Below are 26,332 nucleotides of genomic sequence, written 5' to 3'. Positions count from 1 at the left end.
CCCCGCGCTCGCACACCCGCTCGCACACTGGCTCCCACCCGCCGCCCGCCCAGGCACTGCCCGCGGGAGCCGCCGCCGCCGCCGCCGCGCCCGCCATGGACGTCCGCCTGTACCCCTCGGCGCCCGCGGTGGGCGCGCGGCCTGGGGCCGAGCCGGCCGGCCTGGCGCACCTGGACTATTACCACTGCGGCAAGGTAGGCGGGGGCCGGGGGTGGGCGCCGAGGCGGGCGCGGCCTGCCCGCGCCTTCGGACCCCGCGCCGCGGCCGGAGCGTCCCGGGCTGGAGCGCGGGGCAGGAGACACCTGGCGGCTCGGGACCGGGCACTGTCGGAGACCCACGGGGGGAGGTGCCGGCGGTGCCAGCGCGCGGGGGACCCGCACGCATCCGCCCCGCCGACGGGCACATGCCGGTCACACCGATACGTTCGCCGTTACCCTCCGGCCCCGAGTTATTCCGTTCACCGGCAGGAGTCACCTCGACGGCCACTCACACGATGACACAGTGACACGCCCTCCCACGGCCCCCTGACAGCCTCACGCTCATTCCCAGGCTGACACACGGGGACCTACTGTCGCACACACAGACAGCCCTGCACCTACTTGCACGCTGTCTTACCGTCCCGCGCAAGTCACCCTGACAGTCATTGATACACAATGACATGTAGTCACTCGCCCACGCACGCTGTCACATAGACACAAGTCACCCATCCACACAGCACGATGCCACACACGCCGTTACATGCCCCCGGTCGCCTGTCACACCCAGCCACAACTGGGGACAGGCACACAAAGAAGTTGCTCCGACAGTCACACGCTCACACTCCCCACGACTCACACGGGCGCGCACTGTCACGCACAGCCACCCATGCACGGTGAACACGAGAACCACACAGCCACAAGCGGTCACACCCGGCCTCCGCGCCGCCCCAGCCCTCACCCCGGTCACCAACTCGCGCGTCGGGGCTTCAACTTCCCGGCGCCCAGACGCACTAATTGGCCGTTCACTAATTGGCCGTCACTTGCCCGGCGGGGCCTGGGATTCCGAGTTGACAGTGGCCAATCGAGGCCTGTCGCTTCCCGGGGACGGTGAGCGGGAGTCCTCACCCCCCCCCCCGGCCCCCCGCCCCCAGGCTGGGGCCTGCGGTGACGGCCAGCCGCCCCCACCCCCGGCCTTTTCCGAGAGGGCCGCCCCAGCCCGCGGCCGGGTCCCCGCTGTGCTGTCCTGGCGCTTCCTCCCGATGGAAGCTCGCGTGCCCGGTTCCCCGAACCAGGGGCGTCCGACCCCCGCTGCCCAGGCAGAGGCCGGCCCGGGATGCTGAGGTGCGGCGGCGCCGTCCGCGTCTCTCGCCTCGCCGGGGAGGGAACTTTCAAACTTAGTTAGCAGGCCCGACGGTGGGTGCGTCCGGCGGTCGGCGCGTTGGTCCGGGGCCGGAGCTGGGAGCGGCTTTTCGTCACTCGGAGCCCGGATTGAACGGCGCGCGTGGGTCTCCCCGCGGCTCTGCCGCAGACGCACGGGCCCCGCGGCGCTGCGTGGTGAGTGCGCGTCGGTGGTCGGCTGGGCGGCCCTCCCGGGGTCTCGGCCTCCGCCTACACCTCCGGAGCTCCTGACCGAGCCCCTTGCTGTGTGGGTGCTGCGGGAAGGGGGCGGCCCCGCGCGGACCGCGGGGCCTGTGGGCTGGGCCTCGCAGAGCGCGTCCTCGGGCGCTGGGGAGCGGTTTCTAGGGTCGCAGGGCAAAGCCCTCCGCAGTTCGCCCAGGGTGGGGGAGTGGGGTCCTGGGCCGCCAGGACCTGGGCGGCGTGGGGACGAGGTCGGGGAGAAGTGAGGTCTCCCGGGAGGTGGGTGTGATTATCTTCTGTCCGGTGACTGGCAAAGTTAGAAGCGGGAGAGGGGGATGGTGTCTTTAAGAGAAGGCCTGTTCTGGGGCTATTTTCAGTCGGATGGAGGGAAAATTGATTACAAGTAGCAAGTGGAGTCTTGAGGGAGAAGAACACCGTTGGATGAGGGGGCAGTTGGTCTGTCTTCTGCCCGTGGCTTTGTTACTTTTTTGAATATCAAGTTGGCAAGGTTCCAGTCCGTGGTTTCAGGGTGTGCTGGGGATGCAGGATTTGTGCCTCAAAGTCTGGATGGGTGGATGACCGTTAGCCTGGAGTGCTCCTTTCTGGGGTGGTGTTTCTGTAAATCCCTCCAGAGTGGGGTGGTCCCATATGTGGGCCTTTGGGGGGACCTCTGAGGGGGGGGCCTTTTGGCACTTAGTTGAGGCCCCAGCTTTATTCGGATAACTCCACAAAGCTCTGACTCAGCACCAAGAACCAGTGTGAAACCTGGCCAGGGAGAGAACCGCTCAGGGAATGAGAAGCCAGGTGATTCTGGTTTCTAAAGTCTGTGACCTAGGACCTCTGGACCAGAGCTAAGCGCATGTCCAGATGAAGGAGGGTGGCAGCTGGGCCACTAGGATAGGTGAGAGAAAGGTCTGACCTTGTACTTCGATGTGAGCCCTGCTTCTCAGGCTTCAGGCTTGTGTCAGGATGAGGCCGGGGAAGTCACTTGGCTCAGCTCGGGTGGGTCAGATGCCTGTTGGTAGCAGATGTCAAGTGGGCAGTCAGCTTTAGTGCTGGTGGTTTGGAGGTGGAGCACATTGTGGCCGGGACCTGATGGTGAGGGACTGCCCGGGCTCCCTTCGTACAGCTGATCACTATCAGAACTGGAGGGGAGACTAAGGCCCAAGGCACAGCCATGACCACACTTGGAGCCTGTGAATTGGGCTGCAGAGCTAGGACACAGCCTGCACACTGGGGGCTTGGCCCTGGCAGTCCACATAGGAGGCTTGCCTCCACAGGGAGCTGGGCCTGCGAAACACAAGGGCAAGCTTTTGCCCAAGTGATGCTTGATAACCATGGGACAGATGACCTGGAAGGGCCCTTGGCGACTGTTCCCTTGGTGACTGTCCCCTTAGTGATCCTCTACACAGAGATTCCAGCCACTTTAAACCAAAGTCATGAGCAGTGGCTGTTCTTTTGGTATCTTTTGTTTGAGAAAATACATAATGGCAAAAGCTGCTATGGTTTCATTTTTGCTTTGAAATAGATGTTATTTTATTAATCACAGTAATATTAGCATGCATTTGAAAAATAGCTTACCAGACATGAGGTGGGCACATTACTCATTTCATGTAATAACAGTGCCTGGTGAGCATAGGGGCCTGTGGCCCTGTGGCTCCCAGGATCTGTGGCCCCATGTTAGGAACCACTGATCCTCTCCTTCTCCCCTGCTTCACAGAAGGGGCAGCTGAGTCACAGAGTAGTGTACTCACAGGTTACATAGCATGTGAAGAGCAGAGTTGAGGCCTGAGCCCAAGTTTCTTGACTCCCAGCTTGACACTTCTGTGGCCCTCAAGTCTCTGCCGTGGTTTAGGGGTGGGGAGTGCATTGTGACATCCTCCTAGGGTATCTGCGAAGTGCCTTCATTCGGATTTTGGCAAGGCACTTTACGGGGCTGAGGGCACTGCTTAGGGCTTCCCACTCAACTATGGCAGACTCGTGTAAACAGGCCATTGGAATTGGGCAAACCTGGGTTCAAATCTCCAGTTGTGGCTTTGTGACCTAGGGCACATGACTTATAGCTCATTTTTTTTTTTTACTGAGATATGATTGATATAAAATTAAATGCAAATTTTAAGTGTACAGTTCCAAGAGTTTTGACAAATGTAAACACCCATGTAACCATGATCCCAATCCCCATATAGCCATTTTCCATGCCCCAGAAAGTTCCCTTATGTTCCTTTCCAGCCTACATTCTTCATCCCCACCTTTATAGGAAATGACTTATCTGATTTCTGTTATCAGCGCTTTATTTAAGTTCAGTTTAAGTGTACTAAGTATGTTTAAGTTCTAGAATTTCATGGGCAGCATGTACAGTTTTGCATCTGGTTTCCTTTAGCTTCTTGACTTAGTGTCAAGATTCATCTGTGTTGTGTATATCCAGAGTTGTGTTTTATTGCTAAGAAATATTACATTGTATGCCTACAGCTCAGTTGGTTTATCTGTTTACCTACCAATGGACGTTTGGCTTTGTTTCCTGGTTGGGCTGTGGTAAATAAAGCCTCTGTGGACATTTTTACAAAAGCCTTTTTGTGAGAATTGCACATCTGATGAACTCCAGGGTGATGCGCTGGGCGGTCCAGCGACCACACTTCATGTAGCAGTGGTTTGGTTGTTTGTGTACAGGTTTCTGTGGGGCTCCCAGCACCTGGCACCGTGCCTGACCCATAACTACTCAGGAAGTATGTGCTGGTGGGTGAGTGATGCAACTTCCCACCCACACAGCCCCGGGCACAGCATCTTATATCTTGATGGGGATAAACACAAGCTCTGCCAGTGAATCACTGGAGTCTCCTTGGGATGAAGATCCACGAAGCGGGGTTGCTGTCTCCGCCTCACCTGTACTTGAGGTTTATTAGTCCTGCTCTGTGTTTCTGGTGGATGAGGTCCCACTGCTTCTCTCTGCAGGGGCACGGGTGGCTGTGAGCCAGGTGAGCTCTGAGCTGAGATGGCCGGTCCCGGGGACTCTGGAGGCTGTTAGGAAGCTCTTCTACTTTTCACCTAGATGTGTTTTCTGTAGCCCCTCCCCTAGTCTGTCTCGAAGGGTCCTTACACCAAAACTCCTGTACCTTATGAATGTCAGGAGCCATAGCCCAGGCTTGGCACTGCTGCCCCCAGTCTCCTGGGTGACCTTGAGCATAACAGTGCCCTTCTCTGGGCCTCTGTTCCCCTCTTGGCAAAGGGCAAGCAAATCAGCGAACATCGGTCTAGTGAGAAGGAGAGCTGTGGTGTGGAGATATAACGAATGAAGGCTGGGTATGGCCTTTGTGACTGTAGAGTGTGGTCTACCTAAGAAGGATGAGAACGATGCTTTTTGAGGAGATGGGCCCTCATAAGCTTCAGAGGGCAGGAACCACTGTGCCTACTTTCACTTTTGTATTCCTAGAGCCGGCCTGGCACATAGGTGCCCAATCAATATTTGCTGACTGACGGACTGACTGACTGACTGAATGAATGAATAAATTCAGGGCTCACCAGTTGTCCCCTGTAGCTTGAGGCACTTAGCATCTGTTTGGCTCTTATAAGATTTAGTGAGCCATCAAATCCAAGGCAGGGCAGAGGCCAAGACTCTTTTGGCTGACTGGTCATTCCTAGAAGAGCTTACCCAAATAGGCCTGGAGGACAGAGCCCAGCACAGAGAGCAGTCAGAAAGCCTGAAGAGCAGTTGAGACTATGCATACAGGACAGGGCCCCACACCTCACCCTTGTCCCAAGAATCCCCCTTAAGGACTGCCGGCCCCTTGTGATTCCATAGGGTCAGCTATCTTGCTTCTGATTTCCTAGAACTAGTCTCAACGTATGAAGGCAGTGTGAGTTCTGGAACCCAGAGGAACTGGGTTTGAATGCTGCCTTCACCATCATCAGCATAGGCCCGTTATTTCCCTGTGCTTCAGTCTCCTCATCTACAAAATGCGCACAGCAACACCTCCCCTATGGGGTTGCCTTGAGGTTGAAGATCATGCATATATAGCATGTGGCCCCAGCAGGAAATGCTTTCATTTCTATTCATAAAGAGCTGCACAGTTGAAAGTTAAAATGCTGGAGGAACCTGTTTCAGCACTAGATGCTGGAGGACTGACCAATCCCAGCTGCTGCAGGGGAAGGGTCTTCCTAACATCAGGTGTTTCCATAACCTGGGTCTCTGGATCTGATTTTTCCTGCATCTGGTTTGAAGCCGTCTCTCACCGGACTGCTCAGCATAATGAATTGACAAGGCGCTGCTCATTTCCTTGGGTTCTGTTTCCTTTTTGAATCTGTGTGGGAGCAGAGCTGGATTCATGAGGCAGAGAAGACTGGTTAATTACAGCCTCACCATTCTCTGGAGTGGGCTGGTGACCTCGTGCACATTCTTTAACTGCTGCAGGTCTCAGTTTTCTCATCTGTACAAGGGGGCAGTAATGCCTTCCTCATACTGTTGCTATGAAGCTCAGATTAAAAAAGCAGACATGGAAGTTCCCTTTGATCTAGAACGGTGTTTCCCAGCCTCGGCACTGTTGACACTTCGGACCTGATAACTCCTTGTTTGGGGGGCTGCAGCCTCTCCTCCGTAGTCGTGAGAGCCAAATATATCCTCACACTTCGCTAAGTGTCTCCTGAGGAGCAGAAGTGCCCCTGTTTGAGAACCATTGGCCTGGAAAATGTGACACAGGTAAACTAGAAAGTGATGGCGATGAGAGTGACAGAGCTTTAGAGCTTGTGCTTTCTGTTCAGTATTTTAGTCCTGTGTCTCCCTGTCAGTAAATTCTGTGCCCATGTGGTTGGCAGTCATCCTATTTACATGGACCAAAAACCCGCGTAGTGATTTTTCAGTGTGGTTTGGGAGCAGCAATAAACACATATGGTAAATAATTATTAACTTAATGAGTCGTGGTAAATTGTAATTCTATCTCTTAGTGAAAACATGCTGTATAACACAGGATAATAAATTTTGATCAATTATCCTGATGCTTAAACTTGCTACTGTCTAACAACAAACTTCTGGTCCTGCTAGAATGAGCAATAAGACTGTGGTTTTTCACTATGTAATTACCCATTTACTGCTGGGCTTCTCAGATGTTTAGCAGGTTTTTATTGCGTGCCTACTGTGTACCAGGGGATGCAGCCGTGTCTTGAAGGCTCAGCCACTCAACGGGAAACTTTTATTTGCTAGATGAAAGGCTGTGTGGGTCTGTAACATGGCTTAAAATGCAGAGTCATAATTAAATATATAATTGTCTGGGGATGTGGCAGGGCTGTGGGAAGGCCTCACACAGCAGAGTCTTACAGGATACGCCAGGCAGGCTATGTGGGGGGCATGTAGAATTCTTGGAATGGTGTCCTGGGCAGAGGGGAGAGCAATTATTGCAAGGGGGCCTGGAGGGTGATTTGGGGATACTGTAGCCTAAGGCAGGGAGGCCTGCCTACAGGGGAGCTGAGACACCAGCAGAGATTGTCATAAAGGGTGTCACATCCCAGCTGGTTGGGTTTTAAGTAAAGGAGTGCCTTGGAGCCAGAGGTGTGGAGCAGAGTAGGGAATGCTTCATGTTGCTGAATCAGGCTGTTATCAGCAGCTGTCCCTTGGTCTTCTGCTGATGGAAAAGTTTAATGACTTGTGTTTCATTTCACCCGGTAGCCATAGAGGCTCTGCTTCTCAAACTTTAGTGCAATAGAATCACCTGGACAGAGGGCAGTTGAAACACAGATTGCTAGGTGCCGCTCTCAGAAGTTCTGACTCAGGAAGTTTGGGGAGAGGCTGAAAATGTGCAGCGCTAAAAACAAGTGATGCTGATGTTGCTGGGAACATATTGTTGGACTGGGCCATGTGGCCTTGGCTCAGACACAGTCAGGTATCCCAGAGACCCCTGCCTTCTTTATTTAGGCCCTCTGTAGTTATGGGGAGAGTCTTCTTCACCTTGGAGAGTCTTACATTGGGCTTCTTGGAAACAGACTCTGAGATGGAGGGTTGCCTGTGGAAAGTTTTTTGGGGGGGAAGTTCCCAGGAAGTGTACCTGTAAGGAAGTAAGGGAAGCATGATTGTATGGAGGGAGAAGCTGGTCTGGAGCATGGTCACTAATCTGGAGTGGCTTTGTAGCATTCGTTGTCTCAAACTGGGGCAAGGAGGGCTACCTGTGTCTTTGGTTCTTGCAACATCCAGTTATTAGCTGCAGGGCATCTCCTTGGCCCAGGTGGCTCCGTATAGCAGAGAGGTTCCCAGTGGGGGCTACAGCTGGGACATCCCCATCAGCTGGGCATGAATGCATAGAAAGGGGAGCACTATAGTGCCTGTTTCAGGGAGATGCAACATAGGGAGAAAACTCATCCTTCTCTTGGTTCCCAGGAAATCAAGGGCCAGCATGTTGATGATTTATAGAGACTTTGAGTCACTTGCTGAAGATTCTTCCTTATCTCATGATGTGGGTGAGAACTGTAGGATAATTGCTTCTTAGGTCTGAGTGAAGAAAAATTATAATTAATGGGATTTTCTAGGGCCCAAAGAGATTCTATTACTGAGATGTCACGTACTTTCCTGTGTGGTGGGAAGGACTCCACACTGATTTCTGAGAAACTTCTGGGCCATGCCTCAGGGAGTCAGCTCTGGGCAGGGGACAGTGGCTTTCTCCTTGGGCTGGAGTCCTGTCACAGCTTCAATAAGAGGCTCTTCACCTGGCCCCTGCCTCAGTGTCAGCCCTTGTCCGTGGCTGTCCTATCCCCATTGTCTTCACCTTCTCTGAGCTCCCAGGAAGCTCAGAGGTAAATGAGCAGATCATCTGTAGCTATAACATAGGATAGATAGCACACACATCTTTTGCTTATTAACTCCCAATTTCATTTTGCTTTTCTGTCATTTTCCCACTTGATCTTGAGTCCCACCTTTTTTTTTTTTAATTTGTTTTTGTTCTTTGTAAGATACACAGAAATATGGTAGAATATAAAGGAAAACATGGGGGTCCTGCTCATTCTCATCCCCTCTCCCCACTGCCTTCCCTGCCCTACTCCCTAGGGCTAACCCCTGAGGGTATTGGGTGGAGGTACTTCTAGTCATCACTACTCTTCAGTTTACTTCTAATAAGTTTATTGTCTCTATTCTGTAATCACTTTTTCATTCACAGAATTTTGTATTATTTCTTGATTGATCTTGTATCAGAGTATCCCATTCCTTTTATAGAATGGTTATGTGAATATCTTGAGTCTTTTTGAAGATTATAGTACAGTTGTTTTTTTTTTTTAAGTTATCTTCTGTTTCCTGCATTAACTCTGTTTTCTTGGTGGTTAGTTCTCTTCACCTTAGGCCTCTTTTTATGCTGATATTTTCTACACATGTCTGGTGATTCTTGATGGACATTTACTTGTAAACAGAGGTCTAGACTGATCTGCTCTGTAGTTGTAAGTTTCCTCAATGCCTGTGAAATCCATAGTTTTGTGGGTAAGCAATGTGAAGTTGATTTTAGGTGCCCTGGATGTGGTTTGTGTGTGGATACTTGAAGCTGGGGACTTCTATTAGCACATGGGACAAGTTCACTAGAGGTTGGGGGCATCTGTTTCCCATGTAGACCAGCAGTTACCCACGGGTACTGGTACACTTTGTTTCTCCTGCCTCATGCCTACCCACAGTGGGGATTCCCTGAGGCAGATCTCTCATTTAATTGGAATTCTCCTCCCTGGCTGGAGGCAGATCCTACAGTCAGCTTTTGTGAGGTCTGTTAAGCTGACACAAAGGTCCAGGTACATCCCTGGCCCAGGGCTTCCAGTCCCTGCTGCTTCTCTTCGGGGATTTTCTGAGGTTCAGTTAGGATAATAGTTTTCCCAAAGGACTGTGTTGGTGTGCTGGTGCCTCGGAGCTGATAGGCTTTCATTGTCAGTCTGACTTCTTACTGCCTGGCACTCTTGGTGTTTCTGATCCCCAGCCCTTTCTTGTGTTCTTATGGGAGCTCTTTGGAGTTACTCCACTTTAATCCATCTATCTGTCTGAATTATGAATATTAATGTGTGTATATAAGAATTATGAATATATGTGTTATATGTGTGTATATCTTTTTTTTTTCTATTCTAGTGTTATTTAGAAAAGAGGCAGAAAGTGTGTGCTCCTTCTGCCATCTTGAACAAAAAGTCCCCTCTCACTGATTTTTATTTTTTAAATTTTGTGCTATTTTATGAAGGAAAGTAGGGTAGAAATAAGTGCAGATTTATTTGCTGAGGATTTACCCATCTCAGGCTCATTCTCGTACCATCTCATTAAGCCTCCTAACTATGCCAGGCACATGTGTCCCCATGTGTAGGTGACAAAACTGAGATCCAAGTAGATCACGTTACAAAAGGCAGCAGAGGAGCTGGTTGGCAGAGCTGGAGTTCAGAGTGTGTTCTCTCTCCTCCTCTCTCCTGCAGCTTCCATGGTGCCGGGTGGAGCTCCTGCCCTCTGCAGGGATGGAAGAGTGGATCAGCTTGCCCTTGCTTTTACTGTTGACACCTTGGCTCTTCTAGGGGCCAGGGGATTCCCAGCTGGGCCTTCTGCCTTGGTTTTCAACTTCAAACATCCCTTGGTAATAGAATGCCTTCATATTACAGCTAATTAAAACGTGCTTATCTCGAAGTTGGGCCTCATTTGCAGAAATGATTTAGAAACTTGTTGGAAATGAATCCAACTCAGTAGTATAACCCAGGGTCAATCTCATGCATAAATTTTATTGTTCCATTTTGCTGTGTTTTGACTTGAACTGAACTTGATAATGTGGAATATGGACGCTGGGCCTTTCGTTGCTCATTTATTTTGCAGATATTTACTGAGTGCCTAGTGGGTGGTATCTACATTATTTAAGGAGGTCCCTTCACCCCAACCCCCATGCTTTTTTCTATTCTATTCATTCACCTGAGCTGTAAGTTCATTGTTTTGCAAAATCAGTGGATTCAAATGTGACTTTGAGTTCAGCGGAAGTGCCTGGCTTCCTATCCTTCCGCTTACAAGCTGTGTGACTTTGTACCTGTCACTTAACTTCTCTGATCTCCTGTGTTCTCACATAACCACACTTCCATCTCAGGTTTGTGGTGAGGCCTCCATGATTTACATGACGTCCCTCATTCCTGCTGCCTAGTACCATTCAGGTCATCTGGGCCCTCTGTAGGACAGCGAACATAGGCTCCATCCCAGGTTTTTTTGTCTTTTATAAATGGCTGAGTCTCAGGAGCTTTCCCGTTCAGAATAGGTGTAGTGGTGGTTTTGGTTGGGATGGTTTCCTTTCTCTCCGTATCAGTTCCCTTATTTCTGGTTGTATATCCCACAGGGACTTGATGAGGTTCAATTAAACATTCAGACTCACAAGACACACATGGGCGACACTTGGTTCCTGTCTCCTTGAAGGAGCCACCTGCCAGCAGAAGAGGATCTGTTCCTCTTCTGCAGGAGTAGTTCTAGCCACAGTCTCTGCCTTAGTCCATGGAGGTAGCCACCAGCTCCTCTGTTACCTGCCTCCCCACCCTGTGGGGTTTTAGTTTAGGTGCAAGGGAATGAGACCCACAACGGGTAGGTTTGGAAGTCACCCTGGCTCACAAGCCTTATTCCTCAAAGGACCCATATCTGTTGTAGCAATTCCATAGCCTTTAGTTCGAGGGTTTCTTGCAAGGGGGCATGTCAGTTACAAGAGTCACTGCACTCAGGAAAATCTAAAGTTTGGTTTCTTTATCAGATATAATTTATTTATAGTTACTTCCAGTCCAGGTACAGTTTACCAGTCAGAGGTCATTTTTACCATAAGCAGAGTTGCCTAGTAACATAGTTAACATCCTACTTTAATCAGGTTTCCAGGGAGTTATGCTAGACAATTAACAAAGGTGAAATTCTCTTGCAGAAGGGAAAAGGATTTGCTTAACCCTCTACCCCACATACATCATCCTGTTTTCCCCAGAGAAGTGGTGCTTTTCGGCATCTCTTTTGGAGCCATGAATGAAGTCCTTAGTATGGTTATGATATATTCCATGCTTGTTTATGTTTTCTGATTGATCTATATAAGACACAGACATAAACTCTGGCCAAGAGATATCCTGTGGAGTCATATTGGCTTGGGATCAAATCCTGGCTTTGCAACTTATTAAGAGTGCATTCATTCATTCAGCCATGCAAAGAACATTCACTGACTGCTGTCTGCAGGGCTTTATGGTAGATGCTAGGCAGGAACAGGTGATTAAGACCTGGTCCTTAACCCTTGAGGAGCCACAGTCATATTAGAGAGATAGGCAAAAATAAGCAATTCCAAATGGGTGTGGGATTACCAGGCCAGGCTGAGGTGGTCAGGGAAGGCTTCCCAGAGGAGGGGGGACACCTGGTCTATGCTTGAAGGTGAATTGGCCAGGTGAAGAACATTGAGAAAAGTATTCCAGATAGAAAGAACAACATTTACAAAGGCGTAGAAGGGGTTGAGAGTGTCAAGAGATAAAGCTCAAGAGGGAAACGAGGGCATTTAGAAAGCTACTTAATATCTCAGAGCCTCAGTTTCCTCATCTAAAATGGGATTACCATTTTGGGATGGGATTAAATTCCCGCTTATGAAATTAAATGAGATAATAATGTCTGCTTAAGCACCCGGGATAGGTTAATTTTAATTCCCTTTCCAAATCTGTCTATGGATGCCTAAGAGCCAAACTTTGACTTTGAATGAGAGACATGAGACAAGGAGAAACAAACAAACAAACAACCTGGAGGGCTTGGCCACCCACCTGTGCAATGCAAGCTTCTCCTCCAGTGACTCTTCTGTTAGTTGTCTTACCTCTTTTTTGGATGAAGCACTAAATGTTTGCGCTCTGTCTCAGATTATGTCTTACAATATCAGTGAAGCACATAATTGTGTTTTCCTAATGGCTCGACATTAACAATAAGCCACGACCCTGTTGAGGCGTTCTCTGGGACAATTTTCCATCTGCCAACAGCCTTGTGCCCGTCTGATGCTCTGTCAACACATCCTGTCATTTGCTGCTTTGTCTTGCTTTTCTGAAAGGCGGCCCCCTCCCACACGCCAGCTGGGGATGCTTAGCTTTGGGGGACATTTACTATCTAGTGACCACAAGTCACATTAGGATGAGCTGAGGAGTTATCCCGGCCATGATCAAGATCTTTCTGATGTGTAAATTGGGTCCTGTCATTTCTCTGGGTGAAACCACTCAACGGCTCTCTGTTACAGCTTGGTGAACTCTTACCAACCTAAATCAGACCTCTGCTTAAAACCTCCCAGTGGCTCCCCCTGGTGTGTAGATAACATCAAATACCTTTTTTTTTTTTGGGGGGGGCCCATAAATCCTGGTGTGATCTAGCCCCTGCCTGCTTTTCCAGCCTTACTCCCAGCTGCTCTGTCCGAGGCACCAGACTTTGTGCTGGGGATACGGTGGTGAGCCAAGACAACCTCCCTGTGGCTGACCTCATTCTAGCCGTCCTGGCCTTCTTGCTTCCAGCCCCCTCATGCCTCCAGTCTCCCCCACCATCCTCTTTTTAGCTTGAGGGGCTTTGCAAATGCTATTCCCTTTGCCTGGAATGTTCTTGCCTTCACTCTTCACATGACTGGCTCTTACTCATTTTTTTTCGCCTTTTCAAAGACTCTGACCTTCTAATCACTGCGGTTATCCCATTATTTTCCATCACAGCCTCTAGTGTATTTTTTCCCCATCGCACAATGTGTCTATGAGATTACTTGAGTGTCTGTTCCACCTTTCAGACCACTGGGGGTCATGTTTGTTTTCTTTACCACTGAGTCCCCAGCACCTCAGAATGGTGTCTGCTATAGAGTAGGTGCTCAATAAAAAATTGTTGAAAGAATATATGAGTCAGTGTGGAGGTTATATTTTCTAGAGATGGCCACTATAACATAACTTAGGCTGTGTTTCCAAGAATAAGTCACTCGCTGTCTCTGGGCCTTTACATGTCTTATGTGTATATTGTTGTCAGGAGGGTTAAACATATAAACGTGAGAGGCAGTGTCTGGGGTCTGTAAGCGTTTTGTTTGTTTGTTTTTTGTTTTAGCTTTTATTTATTTATTTATTTATTTATTTATTTATTTATTTATTTAAAGTAATCCCTACACAACAACATGGGGCTCGAACACATGACCCCGACATCAAGAGTCGCATGCTCTTTCGACTGAGCCAGCCAGGCGCCCCAGCCTGCAACTGTTAATAAATGTGAATTCCCACTGTTACCACCTGCCACCCTCCCCTCCAGCTGAGCCCAAGAAAGAAAGTTGAAGTGTAAGTCAAGAGGGATGACGTTTAAAATCGTCTGGATGTTAATCAATGCTTGGCTCTCTGGGGCAAGGGCTGGTAGACCTCAGCCCCCTGTTTTGTCCGTCTCCCATCTCCCGGCCGGTGGTGACCTTGCCGCTTTCGAGGGGAGGGTATCACTCCCTGTTGCCTGGGTTGGGGTATCTGGGGCACGGTGGGCCTGGCCTTCAGAGATAGCACAATCTCCAGCTCGTGGGAACATTTCTGTTGAGCAAGCAGGAGTTTTGGGTGACTTCTCTCCAGAAGGGATGACCCCCTTCTTTTTTATTAAACTGTAAATTATAAAGATTATGTTACCTGCCCAAACGTTTAGGGAATGGGGGAGATCCCCTGCCACGACCCCACCGTGCAGACTAAAGAACAGTGTTGATTTGGGTCCTTTCCTTTCTGAATATTCAGTGAAGACTGTTCTGCCCCACCTGGATCCTCCAGGAACCCCTTACCTGTCTCATCTTTTCTCTTTTCATGGACCATAATTTGCATTTCTTGTTTATGTCCCACCCCCACTGCTAGAATATTAGCTTCACAAGGACGGGGGTCTGTGGGAGCAGCTCTGATTGCTCTGCCTCTGGTTTGGGCATTTCCCACCTGCCTGGCAAACTCCTGCCCATGTGTCTTCTAGGTTTCTTCTCAAGGGCCACCCCCCCCCCCCCCCCCCCCCCCCACGTCCTTTCTGCTGTTCTCTGTGCCGCTGTCATTGCCCCTTCAACATCTGGAACACCTTAGGCTCCCTGAGAGGTGGGATGCTCTCTGTCCCCAGGAGATAGGGCCTTGAAGGCCATGTCTAGGAGCTTGGACTTTGTCTCAAAGGGCAGTGGGAGCTGAGGTGTATTGCATTTTAGAAGAATCTTGGCAGCTGTCTTCTGGGGAAAACTTTGGATGAGGGTGAGAGTGGATGCAGGTGATTACTATTATTTAGGAGAGACTCGATGATGGCTTCCTGCACTGTCCAACATGATAGCCACTGGCCACATGTGGCTATTTAAATTTAATATCAAATCAAATCAAATTGAACTCCTAGGTCTCACTAGTGCTCGATAGCCACTGGGCTGTGCAGATACAGAACATTCCCACCATTGCAGAAAGACCCAGGCTGTTGGCTGTGGGCCAAAGTAGAACCCAAAGTGAACATTTTTATGGCTCTTGATTTGGATTGTCATGTCATTTTCCAGAAGAATCATCCACATTCCCTAGCAGCACGAGAAAGCGTCCATTTTGTCCCACCCTTCTGACGCGGCTTATTGTCTTTTGAGGAACCTTCAATTGTGTATATGCCTCTTGTCAAACCTGCCTTCACTTAGGGTGTAACATGTGGACCATGAGGTCTTTGTGATCAGGGAATTATATGTATATTAATGCAGATTTCAATAAAAAGAGTTATGTTTGCCATTGTGGTACGGTCTGATGCTGTTTAAATGCCTTTGGTAATATCTTCAATCAGATGGCAAATAGAAAACAGGAAAGTTAGTAATAAAAAATGAATTAGGACGATTAGCAAAAGGTGAAGCGCTTCCCTCCTCAGGCAACAGGCAGAGTTGACGGAGCTTTGCAGGGTGTTCCTGTCCAAACACACGTCTGGATTATTGCAGTCTCCGGGGCTGGCCCTGGGGTCTGCTCGGCACATAGGACTTGGTTATTGCCTTTAGTTTTGCAAAGGTCATGGACAACCCCTTAGAGGGTCTCTGAGGGACTCACACCAGGATGAGGGGGCTCATACCCTGGGGTGGCTGGATGGGGCCTCTGAAGAGGGGTTTCTGACTCAGGGCAGGCCAGGAATTTGCTTCTTCCAGGGCAGAGACATCCATGGCCTTGTTCCCCCTCCCTACACACCAGGATCTTGGAGAATCCTAACCTCCCCTCTTTCTAGCATCTTCTGCAGGGGTGCCCTTGGGGAACTTTTCTTCGCTGTCTGGTGTTAGGGGTGCGGTCTCCTCAAGAAGGGGTAGAGGCAAAGGCTTTAACTGACTAATGCAGACACTGGACTCGTTCCAAGAGAAACAGAATTCTGGTGACCAAGTAGGGTGTGGGATTGGAGCTCAGGCCAGAAGGACATGGAGCTTGCATCTTGCTAATGTTGTAACTCACACTCACCAGAAGGTGGGCCATGGAGATAACACACTGGTGTGTGGGGTGGTTATGTCCACACTAGCTGGCTCACCTTCACAGTCAATAATCAGGGTTGGATAATGCCCACGTTAGCTGTATAATTGCTGTAACAGATGGGCGCGTGTTGTTAATACCATATTTGCTGGATGGTCCCGCAGTTGGCTGGTGACTACCTACTTTAAGCCAGAGCTTCTCAAAACTTGAACATGCATGTAGATCACATAGAGTCTTGTTAAAATGCAGATCCAGATTTGGGAGACCTGGAGTAGGGCCGGAGATTTTTCAGCTCTTAACAAGGTCTGGAAGATGCTGGGCTGCTGGTCAGCGGACCACAATTTGAGAATCAAGTCCTTTGTGTCAGGATGAGCTCCCAAGAAGCAGAGCCTGAGACAAGGATGCTTGTCAAAGAGATCCAGTGGGGTGCCCTCCTGAGAAGGGTCATGGGGGCCCAGGACAAGCCTGGAGGAGGAGGGGAGCAAGGAGGTGGTCTCAGCTGGAGACCTGCTTCAGCCTGATACTGTGGGGAACCCTGGAGCAAGAGTGGCACTACAGAGCTGGTCCCGTCTTGAGGTCAGGGCTGCGGGTGGCCTTTTGCACACCCTTGTCAGTTGGTTACTGGCCATAGGCTTCCTCAGGGAGGGGTGGGGGAGGAGTGATATGCTTCCTATGCTTTTCTCCTATCAGCCAAGGGCTCTTCAGCAGAGGAAGGGATATTAGCACCCATTTACTGGGGGATGGGTACAGAGCTGAAAAGGGAGATCTGGGTAAGACCCCATCAGTATCCACACACTGTATCCTTGTCTGATAGCCTTGAGAGTGTGGACAAGGAGGCAGGACTGTTTGCTCTTGTTTGAAGTCTGCTGTGAGACCTTGGGTAAGCCACTTCTGCTCTCTGGGCACTGTGCTGCAGCCTCACAAGGTTTTGCTCATGATTGGTCCTTGGTCTTTGTCCTTAGGTTGTGATGGAGCCCGCAGGTAGGGATGGGCAGATAGGTGGGGCTCTATACAGGATAAGACAACTCTTACTTCAGAGCTGAAGGTGGGGGGAGGAGGGAGAGAGGAAAAAGAGAGGGAAGAGGGTGGGAGAAGGGAAGATAAAGGGAGGGAGGGGGAGAGGGAGAGAGAGAGAGAGAGAGAATCCCTGAGACCTGTAGTGTTCAGGGAGGACTTCCTGGCAGAGGGAGGCATTTAGGCAGGACCTCCAAGAAGGATAGGATGAGGACCTATAGAGGAGGGGAGAGCAGAAGAGCCATTAATTTAGTATCTATCATGGGATGGGTATTTCACTTACATTATTTATTTACTCTTTGCAACCACACTTGGAGTAGAAGCTGATCCCGCTGTGCAGGTAAGCTGAGGCACCAGGAGTGTGGTGACTGGGCCCTGGTCACACTGGGACTGGAACCCAAACCTGTGAGCTAGGACCCCCATTTTTGGCCTCCATGACTGCACCAAGCAGGGAGGGGGTGTGACCAAGGCCAAGGGGACCAGTGGCTTAGGGAACTATGGCAGAGCTGTCTGGATGGGTATAGGCTCGTGTGGAAGAAGAGGCAAAACCTGCAACTTGGGAAGGGCATTGAGTGCCAGGCCCTGGAGTTTGGGTCCTATGGGGGGAGCTGCAGAGGGCTTTGGGGCAGGCGTGGTGTGTGCAAGGGGAGTGAGCCAGTGTTGTGCCCCTCTGCTCTGGGGCCCTTCCTGCCCCCACACTGGTGCATCTATCTTCCCTGATTCAGCTTATTCATCAGTGTGTTTGTGGGCGTGCGTGCGTGTGTGTTTGTGTGTGTGTGTGTGTACATGTGCATGTGGGGTGGGGTGGGGTGGGATGGAGTCCATCCTCGACCCTTTCTGTAGACCATTTTCTGGGCATTTGGGGTCCTTGGGGGCAGAGGGGCTTCCGCTTTTGCTGTAGGCGCTCTGTGGGACGGAAGGCCTGGAATAACACTGCTACCCAGCAGTCTCAGTGTAGGGAAGAGCTGGTTGCCACTGTGACAAGCCCCCCTTCCTGCCTCCCTCCTTCCTGCGTGGCCAGCCCCAGGCCGCACACCCCGTGCCTTGGAGGCAAAGGGAGGAAGGACCACAGACAATTATCCCAGATGAAGGTAGATGTGGGCTTGGGTGTGTCAAGACTTTGAGGCTGAGGATTCAGGTCTGAAACATCTTCAGCCTTCTTTACTCTCTTATCCGTGGCCCGAGTTTTTTCTCCCCCAGTAGAATCTGGCAATACCCAGCTCTTTCTCATTCTTCATGTAAACCTCTCTCTCTCTCTCTGGATGTTATGTAAGCTACAGTCACAACTTGGCACCTGGCACAAGATGTTGATATCAAACATGGAAACTGTTACTGCCAAGTTGGGTGGCAAGGGGAGTGGTGTGACAGGTACCCGCTAAGTGGGGGTGGGGACAGAGGAGGAGCTACTATCTACTGGATCCATACTATGTGCCAGGGGTCTTATGTATACTGTTTTGCTTAACCCTCACAATAGTCCTGCAAGGTACATATTATTTTTACCATGTCACAGACACCTGACACCTGGTCAGGTAACACCAGAAGCTCGGATAGAGAACTTGTCTAAGGTCACACAGCCTGCAGGTAGCAGAATGGATCACGAACCAGAATCTATCTAGCTCTGAAGTCATGATGCTTATTCTGCACCATATGCAAGTATCTTTAGCTTCCTTTGAGGGGCCCTTTTGCATGTGTTCCCTGCTTAGACTCAAACCATCTCAACCTAGGAGACTTGGCATAGGATGTGTTATTCCCACTGCACAGACAGAGGTGAGTGCCTGCCTTGTCCAGGCTCAAACCAAGGTCATAGGCCAGTAGGGCTCAAACCCAGGGTTTGAGCTGCTTTCTACGTCCCAAGAGGCATTTGTTGTTCTCAGCTTGATGTTGTATAGACCAGACACACTTGTTCTTTGGCTGTGAGCGCATCATGGCCAATGCTCTTCTGTTAGCTCCTGTATCAGTTGTCTGTTGCTGCATACAAAGCCACCTAAGATTAGTGCTTCAAAGCAACTGTTTTATTTAGCTCACAATCTGTGGGTTAGCTGGAAGACTCTCTGGGCATGGGCTGGCTGGTCTCCGCGGGGCTCCCTCCTGCATCTGTGATCAGTCGGTCATTTATCTGGCAGCTGGATGATCTAGGATGGCCACACTCACCTGTTTGGTGGTTGGCAGGCTGCTGGCCGGGAGCTGGCTGAATGTTGGCTGGGCTTTCCCCAAAACCTCTTCCTCCAGCAGGCCAGCTCAGGCTCCTTCACTTAGCGCTTCGGGGCTCCTGGTGCAGCAAGACAAGATGCTCTAGTTCACAAGTGCTGTTCAAGTTTTTCCTTATGAAACACTTGCTGCTGTCTCAGTGACCACATAAAGTCACATGGCTAAGCCCACCTTCAAGGTGTGAAGAAAGACTCCATCTCTTGATAAGAGGAGCAGTGACGTCACTGTGCAGAGGGCCTATGTGTAGAAACGGGAGGACCTGCATTCATCTTTATAATCTATCATGGCTGGCAGCAAACATTTATGGAGCCCCTGCTGTGTGCCAGGAACTGTGGCAGGAACTCCAGGGTGAACAAGAGACCTATAATGACATAATGGAACACAAAATGGGAGCATGACAAGGTTGGTCAGGAGAGCTGCACAAGTGCTATGAGGCCAGGTAACGGAGAGTCAGAAAGGACTTCAGGAGTTACAGGAAGATGCGTTGCTAGGTGGTGGGGGCAGGGTAGGCATTCTAGATAGTGAGAACAGCATGTGCAAAGGTCCTGTGGAAGGAGAGACTTGGCACATTTAAGCACCCATTGATGTGCCAGTTCCCTCTAAGTGTCAGCATGCTTGGGCTGCGAAAGGAACTTTGGTTCATAGATGTCCCTTGAGCAGCCCCCATGTGACACAGTTTCAGTAGGGAGGTGGTGAGAGACCTTTCCATGGGCAGCTTATACATTGTGCAGCTGGGCTTGGTGGCCTTTGGGAAGAGGGAGAGATTAATGCTCATGTAGGCACCCAGGAAATCCTGTGGAAGAGGAGGGATTTGGGCGTCGGAAACGACAAGGAGGCAGTGAGGGAGAAGTCATAGGTATAGGATTGAGGGGCAGGTCTAGGGTGCTGGGTTAAGTAAGGGTTTGGATTTAGTTCTGTTGGTCAGTGATCTTTGAACCATGAACTGAGAATGGTATCAGATCTGGGGTGGGGACCTGAGTGCCCAGCCCCCTGGGGAACCACCTACTTACTCCCGTGAGCTGCCTTCGATGTCCCTGAGCCTTCAGCAGGCTCTCTCAAGGCATATCAGACGGTGCAGTTTTAGAAAGGCCTGATCATAAATGAGCCAGCACAGAAGTGGAAAAATGGGACAGGTCAGACAAACTCAAGTTTGAATTCCTGCTCCTTGTGACATCACCATGAACCTCCAGGCAAGTGCCACCGGCCTCAAGCCTTGGTTTTCTCATCTGAAAATGGGGGCCTGGTCCCATCCACCCTGGGTTGGACTGAGCCCCTGTGGGGCGGAGTTAATCTTAGTGCCTGTTCTATTCATGCAGGCTCTTCCTGTGTGCAGCCAAGGACAGTGCAGGGGCCTAGGTGACTGCCAAGTCGGAGTATAGCAAACACTCCTCTGTACCGGGCCCCAGAATAAACAGAAACCACGGCAACTGGGATGCATCACATGGCCGGCAGCCCATCTTGCTGCTGATGGCCAGGGGATGTCACAGATGCCCACCACCGGTGGGGTGACCCTTGGGAACTCCCTTAGCCCTCCTCTCTGCCTGAGGTAGGACCTAGTAGTTCTAGCAAAATCAATCCTGACTTTGGGTTTTATCCAACCTCATATTTTATTATTGAATTTTATTTTTTCCGTCTTGTCCCAGAAAGCATGTCCTAAATGAGATAAGTTGGAGCAAACCTCCCTGCCCTCTCCTTCCCTCTGTCATCTCCTGTTGGATGCCCTGGACGGAGTTGCCAGGATGCTGCTGGAGATCAGCACCGAAATAGCAACGCGTCTATTCTGGGAGTGTGGGCACAGGGCCAGTGGTCTCTGCCAGTGTCCACAGACATCCAGCAAGGTGGTGGCATTAATCCCCTACTTTGCAGAGAGGCTCACCCTTACGTGAGAGGTTCACAGCTACTAGCAGAGCTGGGATTTGAACCTGGGTCTTCATGCTTCGGAACTCATTTCCATACTGTCTTTGGTTGAACTGGGGGTTCAGGCACCAGTAGAGCTAGGAAGAGTGTGTTTGTCAGCTCCCCATGTGGGGGCCGCTGGCTTGCGATACCTGCCCCACCACACAGGGGTCCAGGGCAGTGGTGGTGGTGGTGGAGGGGCGGCTAAGGTGGCCTTGGAGACTGAGAAGGTTTTCAGTCCTTGTGCTTCAGCCTGTCAGCCTCCTTGTGCACCTCTGGCAGGAGTGGACCTAGACCTTTGCTTCCAGAAGCATGGCTTTGCCTTGGCTGGATGTTGAGAGTGGGGCTTCCTGGAGCCACTGGCTTCTCTCTCTACATCTGCAGCCATCCAGACTGGAGAGTCAAAGTCCAGGCTAGGGTGATCCCTTTGTCTCTTGGAACCTTGACTCATCTGTAAAATGAGGGATCTGGTGACTCAGTTGACAACACCACAGTGAGCATGGACGGCAGGCCCAGAACCTTCCTTCCAGTCCTGTCTGTGACACTTACTAGCTGTGAGCATCCAGCAAGTTACTTAACTTCTCTGTGCCTTAGTTTCCTCCTCTGTGATACGGGGATAATAATTGCATCTACCTAACAGGGTTGTCTTGAGAACCAATATGTGTAAATGCAGGAAGCAGTACCTGGGATAGAGTATGTGCTGCTGTAAGCGTTACCTTGTGTTGGGAAGTTAGTGTGGCTATCACAGGACCTGTCCTTGTGCTTGGCAGGAAGCAAATGCTCAGAAACTGCTTTTGGCTGAGGAGGGGAGGAAGAAGGTGATATCCCCGGGCCTGCTGTGGGACCTGGGGACACCCACCTAACCTCTCAGAGTCTCACTTTTGGTGGTTCCTTGTTTATTTTTGGTTATTCAGTGACAAGAACACATATGAAGCTATAAGAGTATATTTAATACATTCCAAAATTAGAGGCAAAGAAAATATAAAATAGAAAAAATTCTAGGTGGAAAAATGAAAGCAGGTATGTTGGTCCTGGGGCTCTGCAGTTATAGAAATCAGAAAATCCAGCTCTGGGCTTCCTGGCAGATGAGTGAAAAGGGAAATAGATTTACCCCAGGATTTCTTTGATAAGGGGGAAGAGGCTTGACAGGTCCTCACAAGAAATACTGTCTTAACTGGCATTTGGAGCTGAAAGAAATTCCTCTCACCAGCCTCATGGAAGTTCTCAGGCTTTAGTTTTCCGTAAAATGGGGGAAATGGGGATGAGACCATTCTTCCTTGCTACTCATGCTGATTGTGGGGATTATGTGGGTATAAAGTACGTGGTGTATGCCCAGTGAGTCGTGGGCACTCGGAGGGCACACTTCTCGCCCGTGTGCCCTGTCATGGCTAACTCCTGCCGATTTCTGGACGAAAGCTGAAGTCCAAACATACCCGGCAGTGCCTGGAGAGCACAGCTCTGCTGTTGGGACCCAGTCAGGGGGAGTCTCGTGTGTGGGAGGTGGTGACTGTTTAATAACAGGACAGATGCCAAGGCCAGTGGGCACTGTGACACAATGAGGCATAAGCCCCACAAATGAGCATGTGCAGTGTGTCTGAGGACTACATGAAGGCCACCTGGTGCAGTCAGACATGAGTTCGAATTCCGGGAGGGCTGCGGGGTGGCGGAGAGAGTGTTAGGCATTTACAGAGGATGAAGGGAGGCAGGGTCCTGTGCACCGTCAGGTGTCCAGTGCGGCCCCACACTGGCTGGCAGTTTTGGCGAGGAGGCACATGGGATTAAGCCAACCACGGTGCCCCAGTGGGTGTGAGGATCCAGACAGGCACCACAGAGGCGCAAAGCGGCTTTAATCACTTCCCTTGGGCGAGATTTATTCAACAGCAGCTCAGAGCCTCCAGCATTTACAGGTGCTGACGGGGGCATCACAATATTGTGAAATTAAGCAGGGAGCCGACTTCATTACAGCTTACCTGGCAAGGAGGCAGCTGCCTTAGTTAGCAGCGATGGCTGGATGTGACAGAGCTAAAATTGAACTTGGCAATTAGGCTCGTGAGAGGTTCTCGGTGCTGTAAAAGGAAGTTCCATGGAAATCAACCCTGGTAATCACAGGGTTTACAATTAGTCAGTTACTATTAAGGTTGCCCTGTCAGCATATACTGCAGGGCAATGCAGGGGAACAGGGATGGAAACTTGGGTTTTGACTGTCTCGGGTTACCATGTGCTTGCCTGCACCAGCTTTTTCTGTTTGTTCCGGGGCAGAAGATTGACAGACCCTGTGTTAATGTCATGGTGCAGGTGCAGTGTTCCCATTTGCATTATGGATCATTTTAAAGTCCTTTTTTTTGTTTAAATTTTTTTGGCATGAGCTTGCACCTCTTTCTCATTTTTGGGTTTCTCCTGACTTGTGAGGAGTTGTTTTCCCAAACAGCTTCGTATCTCTCCTTGGGATATTGCACATGAAGAGCTCAGCGTTTTGTTGACTCTTGGTACCGGAGAAAGGAATGATGCGATATTATTGAAGGTTTTTGAGCACCCTCATGGAATTATTTTTATTAAGCCATAACTAGAATATTTCAACAACCTCAGAATATTGTCCCCATTTTGCAGATAAAGGCAGTGAGGAGCTGGTGTGCACTTGGCTACTGGTGCTGAGAGAGGCAGACAGAAGGAAAGAACTTACACAGGTTCGCTGCTGAGTCGGCCTGCGGTGTGTGCACTGACCCTCTCGAATGGGAAGATGGAAACTCAAGCCACCTCATTGCTTTGAGCCCCAGTCAATTCATCCGTAAAATGGGAACTTGTACCCGGCAGCATGTAAGGATTAAGTGAGATAATTCAGGCACAGTAGAAGGTCAGCACAGGTGGCTTTTGTTACTAACACTAATATTTATTGTCCACTCACTTTGTGCCATGAGTGACAGTGGCTTCGCACAAAGACCGCACAAGGCAGTCTTAAGTAAATGCAGGCTCAGAGAGGGTATGACTTTGTCCAGGTCTTCTTAGTAAGGGGTGGTGCCAGGATTCAGACTCAGGCAGTCAGGCCCCCAGAGTCTGGCCCTTGCCCCTGCCCCCAACTCTGGGAGCAGTTGAATGTCAAGAAAACAAGGCAGCCTGGATGAGCTGCTTCTGTGGCTGAGAAGAGAGAAGCATTAAAACAGAAATATCTTTCCAAAAGGCTTCGGCTCCTTCACATGAAGCTGAGTCATCTCTCTGTGTTTTGAACCGTAACCATCAAGCTGCCTCAAAATGCCCCAAATAAAAATAAAAATAAAAAATGCTGAGTTCTCCCAAGAGGAGCTGAGTAGAGGGTCCGAAGAGCTGGGACCCCTGCCACCCTGCACTGGGTACCTTGGCCCAAGTGTTTAATGGGGCAGGCGCTCTCAGGGTGAATGGGTCCAGGTCGGGAAGCTGTTCTGTGCCTGAATGCATGGGGACAGCATGGTCACAACCCCAGAATTCCTGCACGTAATGGAGTTCAGTGTTTGATGGAGAATGCAGGGATTTTCTGCACCTGCCCCGTGTCACCCCACCTCTGCCTCTTAACATGCTTCCTCCTGTCTCTGTGTACCCAACCCTGCCCCTCCTTCCACACTCAGCCAATGACACTGAGGTTCTTAGCTGTGAGCACTGTATCCCTTATATAATATTTTCTTACCTACATACATGAGCTGAGATGTCTTTGGGATCAAGGACAGTGTCCTAATTACACACTGCCCTTGTGTCTGGAACCGTCCCTTGCGTAGAGTAGGAAATAGGCAGAGGGAGGGAACAGAAAATGCAATTGACTGAATGAATTAATAAATGATAATTGAAGGCTTTTTACCTTCACACTTTCTCAGTCACAATAAATTATACCTTTTTCTTCTCAGTCTCTGATTCCCAGTTAGAAAGTTTAACATCCAGCAAGCACTATGGGCTTCTTTCCAGATCAGTGAACGCAGGTCATTTGTCTGGCTGCATACTATTCCATGGTACAGAGAGTTGTGGCTTATTGAGCCTATACCCTATCAATGGATTTTATTCTCATTTTCATTTTCTTATAAATAATGTTGTAATAAAGAAATAAATGTCCCTGTGCAAATAAAGTTGAGCCTAGAAAGTCCTTTTCCATCTTAAGCCCATATAAGCATTCAAGGATGGACTTTTCTAGCACTCCCCCAGCTTTGTGTGTATGTTTCCAGATCTTCAGTATATCTGAAATTTCCACCTCTCTATCGTAGTGCAAAATGTGCATCTCCCTCTCCTTCACACAAGTTCCGTGTGCTTGGAACTAGGCCTTGGATCTACAGATTGTGTGTACTTTCTATTTGTTGAGCATCTGCTGTGTGTCAGGCCCTCTGCTAGGAGATGAGACCCAGAGATGAGCAAGGCAGAGGGCTCCTGGCCATCGTGGAGCTCGCAGCCTAGTGAAGAAGATGAACAATAAACAAATAAAAGCAGCCATCAAAACAAACAACCAGAAAACATTGGCTGGAGGGGTGTGCTGTGAACAGTGTAATTCAGGGTGGGTGAGTCAGAGGAGCCCTTTCTGGGAAGGAAGGAGATCTTTGAGCAGAATGCGAAGGATAAGAAGTCAGTTGTGTGAAGGCCTGGGCAAGGGAACGGCATGAGAAAGGTGTAGAGGTACGGGTGCAAGACTCTTCCTCTCTGGAGCCCCTTCTAGTCCCCCTGCCCCCTCCTCATGCAGATATGCTGGTCATCAGTCTCTTTTATCACCATGTGTTCCCCAGGTCTTTCTTGTCACTTAGTTTATTATTGTTACAAGTGTTCAATATTGGGGTGATTCCCAGAACTCCTCTCACTGAGTTCTGAGCATCCTCAGCTCTGTGAGGCTTCCTCAGCAGCCTCTGGTGTTTCTAAAATGTCCAAAAATGAAAATTGGTTTAACAGGGCCTGACACAGTACATGGCACTTAATAGACACTGTCATCCCCATTTTACAGATGAAGAGACTAAGGCGTGGGGACGCTAATTATTCCAGTAGGCAGAGCCAGGGTTTGAACCCAGTTCTGTCTTATTCCTAAGTCCACATTCTTCACGGAGCCGAGTTAACTGCACTTGTGTGGAAGCTAACGAGCTTCAGACCAGCCCTGTCCCAAGCCTGATCCAGCCTCATGGTGGGTGACCTTGGGCCTTGGCCTGCTACCCCTCAGGAGTGAGAAGGAACCGGGCAGGCTTTCATGTTTTTGTTTTAAATTACAAATGTCATACATGCTTGTGGAAAAGAGAAAAGAAGAAGAAGAAGAAGAAGAAGAAGAAGAAGAAGAAGAAGAAGAAGAAGAA

At 49.9% G+C, this 26,332-nt stretch overlaps 1 protein-coding gene across 3 annotated transcripts in view; it reads left to right on the top strand.

Moving 5' to 3' along the window:
- Window positions 1-46: 46 nt before the first annotated feature.
- The window catches only part of TOX2 (TOX high mobility group box family member 2), a 136,149-nt gene continuing 109,863 nt past the window's right edge, over window positions 47-26,332 (top strand). For all 3 annotated transcript variants that reach the window (XM_049650764.1, XM_049650762.1, XM_049650763.1), the window contains exon 1: window positions 47-194. In XM_049650764.1, coding sequence (XP_049506721.1) covers window positions 96-194 — 99 coding nt within the window. In that variant the 5' untranslated portion in view covers window positions 47-95. The remainder of the gene's footprint in view (window positions 195-26,332) is intronic.

Source organism: Panthera uncia, assembly GCF_023721935.1.
Source record: "Panthera uncia isolate 11264 chromosome A3 unlocalized genomic scaffold, Puncia_PCG_1.0 HiC_scaffold_11, whole genome shotgun sequence".
NCBI lineage: Eukaryota > Metazoa > Chordata > Mammalia > Carnivora > Felidae > Panthera > Panthera uncia.
Note: the sequence above shows the minus strand (reverse complement) of the source record. Positions and strands in the feature narration are given on the sequence as shown.